The sequence below is a fragment of the Tupaia chinensis genome, unplaced genomic scaffold (genome assembly GCF_000334495.1).
Source record: "Tupaia chinensis unplaced genomic scaffold, TupChi_1.0 Scaffold000201_2, whole genome shotgun sequence".
Classification (NCBI taxonomy): domain Eukaryota; kingdom Metazoa; phylum Chordata; class Mammalia; order Scandentia; family Tupaiidae; genus Tupaia; species Tupaia belangeri.
Window position 1 is genome coordinate 673391 of NW_006159677.1, and position 4817 is coordinate 678207.

Genomic DNA, 4817 nt, shown 5'->3' on the forward strand with positions numbered 1-4817 from the left:
CAGATTTGGCGGCTTGCTTTCTTACTTTCTCTCTCTCTTTCTCTCTCACTCTGTTCCTCTCTGGTCACATAAAAATAAAGTTAAATAAAATACTTATTTTTTTAAAAAATAATTATTTAATTCCACATATTATGATTTAATCTGACCAGAGAGATAGAGAGAGACAGAGAAAGGAAGGGGGAGAAAGCAAGCCACCAGGTCTGGGATTTGAACTGCAGTCGACCACATGGGAATCCAGCATCCTTAGCCACCACACCACCTGCCAGCCCTAAAATTTCTTAAAAAAACTTAAGAGGTGGAATATGTAAAAAGGATAAGAAAGACTGAAAACATACCATGAGGCAAGGTGAAAAACTCATCTTTCAATGGCAATTAGTCACAGATTATTAAATAATCATGTTTTTTTTTTCTTTTTTTTATTTTTTGAGAGGTTTTTGCTACAGGGCCATGTGCACCCACCAGAGACAGAGAGAAACAGAGAGACAGAAAGTGAGAAATCATCCCCCAGGGGGGATGGCCACACTGCAATCCTTCCTTCTCCATTCTCCTCTCAGGTTCTTAGGCACACATGTCCAGCGTGAGTTTAAGCCACTAGGTCCGGGACTTGAAGCGGTTGACTACATGGGAGTTCAGCGACATAGCCATTATGGTACCTGCTGGTCTCAAAATAACCATGTTTTTAAAAAGCCTGCCTGCATATTAGAAATTTTATTTTAATTTACCCATGAATCCACACTTTGAAATGGAAGATAAATTTTATTAACTGATTTAAAACAACACTACCTGTTAAACTCATACACTATTGCTTACACAGTATTTACAGAATTATATCACCTCAAGTTTTAAAGAGTAAGAATTAGAAATCCAGGGCCTGTCACTGGTGTGGTGGTTAAGGTGGCTAGATCCCACATGGCCAACTCTACAGTTTGAGTCCCAGACCCAGTGGCTTGAAAAACACACCAGGCATGTGCACATGCATGCCCCAAATCTCAAGATAATAGAGGAGAGGGGACTGTGTGACATGACCACCCCCACTGGGGGTGATTTCTCACCTACTCTGTCTCCAGTGTGCACACACAACCTATAGCAAAAATAAAAAAGAAAAATCTATAGCACAGAAATCCAATACAAGATTTCACTACTGATAAATATATTTATAATTTTTACATCTCTTCTGGGTTATTTATCTTCTGGAATATTCTAAACAAGTGACTTTGCCTCAAGTTTTTTTTTTTTTTAACATTTACAAGAGTTTTCTCTATTTGTTTTCAAATGATTTTGGAAGAATGTCTTAGTAAAACTGAGAACTTTCTTTTATTTTTCACATTATGAAGTTTTGATCCACTGTTCAATTTTCGGTGTGAACTGAAGACATGTGCACATTGCTGCTTTTCAAGAGGTTTCTCTCTGTAGTTTCTTCCATGACTTTCAATTTAAACGGAAAGACTAAAAGCTTTTGTCTCTAGTGTTTTCCTGTGTGGTAGGAAGGTTGTGTGATAATAAAACCTTCCTTAATTCTTTATTTAGGCATTCTTTTCAGTATGAATTCTTTCATGCATTCGTAAATATTTAAAAAAACTGAACGCTCTCCCACACTCCTTACATACGTATGGTTTTTCTCCAGTGTGAGTTTTTTCATGCACTCGAAAGGAACTGGAATAAATAAAGACTTTCCCACAATCCTTACATTCATAGGGTTTCTCTCCACTGTGAGTTCTTTCATGTCTTCGAAAGTCACTGGAATATCTGAAAGTTTTCCCACATTCCTTACACTCATAGGGCTTCTCTCCAGTGTGAGTTCTTTCATGTCTTCGAAAGGAACTGGAACAACTGAAGGCTTTCCCACATTGGTTACACTCGTAAGGCTTTTCTCCCGTGTGAGTTCTTTCATGTTTTCGACAGTCACTGAAACAACTGTACGCTTTACCGCATTGCTTACATTCATAAGGTTTCTCTCCGGTGTGAATTCTTTCATGTATATAAAATGAACTCAGACAATCAAAGGCTTTCCCGCATACCTTACATTTGTAACGACCATCTCCAGTGTGTGTTATCATGTGTCTCTGAATGGTTGAAAGACAAGTGAAGGCTTTTCCACATTTCTTACACCCATAGGGTTTCTCTGCACTGTGAGTCCGTTCATGCCTTCGAAAGTAACTGGAACGGGCGAAGGCTTTCCCACATTGCTTACACACGTAGGGTTTCTCTCCAGTGTGAGTTCGCTCATGTAGTCGACAATCACTTGAACTACTAAAGGTGTTTCCACATATCTCACATTTGTACGGTTTTTCTCCAGTGTGACTTCTCTCGTGTTTCCGAAAGGAAGTGGAAAAACTAAAGGCTTTCCCACATTGCTTACACTGATAGGGTTTGTCTCCATTATGAGTTCTTTCATGGATACAAAAGCCACTGGGAAAATCAAACGCTTTCCCACACACCTTACATTTATAACGTTCGTATCCATGGTGCAATAGCATGTGTGTCTGAATGTTTGCGAGACAAGTGAACACATCCCCACATTTCTTACATCCATAAAGTTTGTCTCCGGTGTGAGTTTTTTCATGGTTTCTAGTGGAAGTAAAAGAACGGAAGGTTTTTCCACATTGCTTACATTCATAGGGCTTCTCTACAGTGTGAGATTTTTCATGTTTTCGAACAGAAGCAAAAGAAGGGAAGGCTTCACCACATCGCCTACATTCATAGGGTTTCTCACTGGTGTGAGTTTTTTCATGTAAGTGAAATAAACTGAGATAATCAAAGGCTTTCCCACATAGCTTACATATATAAGGTCCATCTCTGCTTTGTGTTTTCATGGGCTTTCTCACACTAATGGGAGAAATAAAGGCTTTTTCAAGTTGCTTTTGTTTATATGGCTTCTCTCCACATTCTTTATGCTTATATAATTTCTGTCCTTTATGAGTAATGACATGCCTATTAAGAGATGAATGAACAATGAAGTCTTCTTCATATGCACTGCTTTTCTGTGGCTTTACTCCAAGAGTTTTCTCATTCAGATTCATGTCTGGAACATGGCTGAAGGTTCTGCCACACTGACTACCTTCTTTCCTTTCATAGAGTCTCTCTACCATATAACTTCTGTAAAGAATTAAAAACATGTTATAAGGATTTGTGTATTAATACTTTTCTATTATTAGTATGTACTAGACACACATTGTTACCAAGAACAGGCAAAGAGTAGACTTTACATACTGAGTTGTTTGAGTATGCACGGATGGATTGCCTGGCAACCAGGTTAAACCACAGCTATTATCAAAGCAGTGAATATTTATACACATTTATTAATTACTATTTCCAAGTGCACTATTTTTTAAAAATTGTTTTATTTAACTTTATTTATTTAAATTTGACCAGAGAAGGACAGAGCGAGAGAGAGGAAGACAGAGAAAGTGAGAAACCAACCCACCAGATCTGCGACTTGAACTGTAGTCTGCCATGTGGGAGGTCAGCGCCCTTAACCACCATGCCACTTGCCAGCCCCCTATTTTGCTTTGTTTAAAGAATTATTTTATTTATTTATTTATTTATTTATTTATTTTCACATGAGTATTACAATATATTTTATTATTTTATTTATTTATTTATTTATTTTCAAATAAGTATTACCAGAGAGACAGAGATTGAGAAAGCAAACCACTAAGTCCAGGACTCAAACCACGGTTGGCCATGTGGGAATTCCAGCGACTTAACCACCACACCAGCTGCTGGTCCTCCTTCCCCCAGTGTACTATTTTCTTAACAATGAACAGCTATCACAGTTAAGTATATTTTATTTATTTATTTATTTATTTTCAAATAAGTATTACCAGAGAGACAGAGATTGAGAAAGCAAACCACTAAGTCCAGGACTCAAACCACGGTTGGCCATGTGGGAATTCCAGCGACTTAACCACCACACCAGCTGCTGGTCCTCCTTCCCCCAGTGTACTATTTTCTTAACAATGAACAGCTATCACAGTTAAGTATCTATTTTGGAGATAATTTATTAGAAATAAATAAGTTTAAAGCTGGGTTCGTGTTCCTGTCTGTTTTTAAAATTTCCTGACAGGTTTTTTAGGAATATTATTTTGTTTTGTGAACAATGCAAATTACCTTAGAATTTTCCTGGCATTTGTGTACTCATCTTCAATGCTCTGATTGTCCTCTGAAACAGAATCACAAAAATCTACAAATTATTACAAAATTACAGAAATATATTAGAATATAGGTTTGAGGTAGCCTGTGAGCATATGTCATTTATGCACCCAAGTATTTTCTGATTCATGTTGGAAATCCTGGAACAGCACTGCTGATCAGAAAACACTTCCACTCAATTGACTAGGTAATGGAAAGTTGTCATACTTACCTGTGGAAGCCAGGTTCCTGATGGTTTCCTGCATCACATCTCTGTAAAGACTCCTCTGCAAAGGATCCAGCAAAGCCCACTCCTCTTGTGTAAAGGTCACAATCACATCCTCAAAGGCTACTGAGTCCTGCAATATCCCAAATGTGTGTAGAAAGAGAAGAGCGTGACTGACAGTACTTAAGAATATACACTCAGTAAGATGTTCACATGAGAGAACAGAAGATGGTGTAATGGTTAGGCTGTTTGACTTCCAAGCAGTTGACCACAGTCTGAGTCCTGGATTTAGTAACTTAAAACTTACGCACTGGGCATGTGTGCCCCCAAAATCACAAGAGGAGAACGAAGGAGAAAGGACTGCGGTGTGGCCATACCCACAAGGGGTGATTTCTCGCTTTGTGTCTCTCTGGCGAGCATATACACCCTATAGTAAAAATCTCTCTCTTAAAAAAAAAGA

The 4817-nt window shown here is 38.2% G+C and overlaps 1 protein-coding gene across 1 annotated transcript; it reads right to left on the minus strand.

Moving 5' to 3' along the window:
• Window positions 1-1139: 1139 nt before the first annotated feature.
• On the minus strand, window positions 1140-4490 carry LOC102493353 (zinc finger protein 709; the record flags this gene model as incomplete). Its single annotated transcript, XM_027771325.1, is given in 3 exon segments — window positions 1140-3096; window positions 4111-4162; window positions 4364-4490. Coding segments are annotated over 3 exon segments (1752 nt in total), but the record flags the coding sequence as incomplete, so codon positions are not given.
• Window positions 4491-4817: the final 327 nt, after the last annotated feature.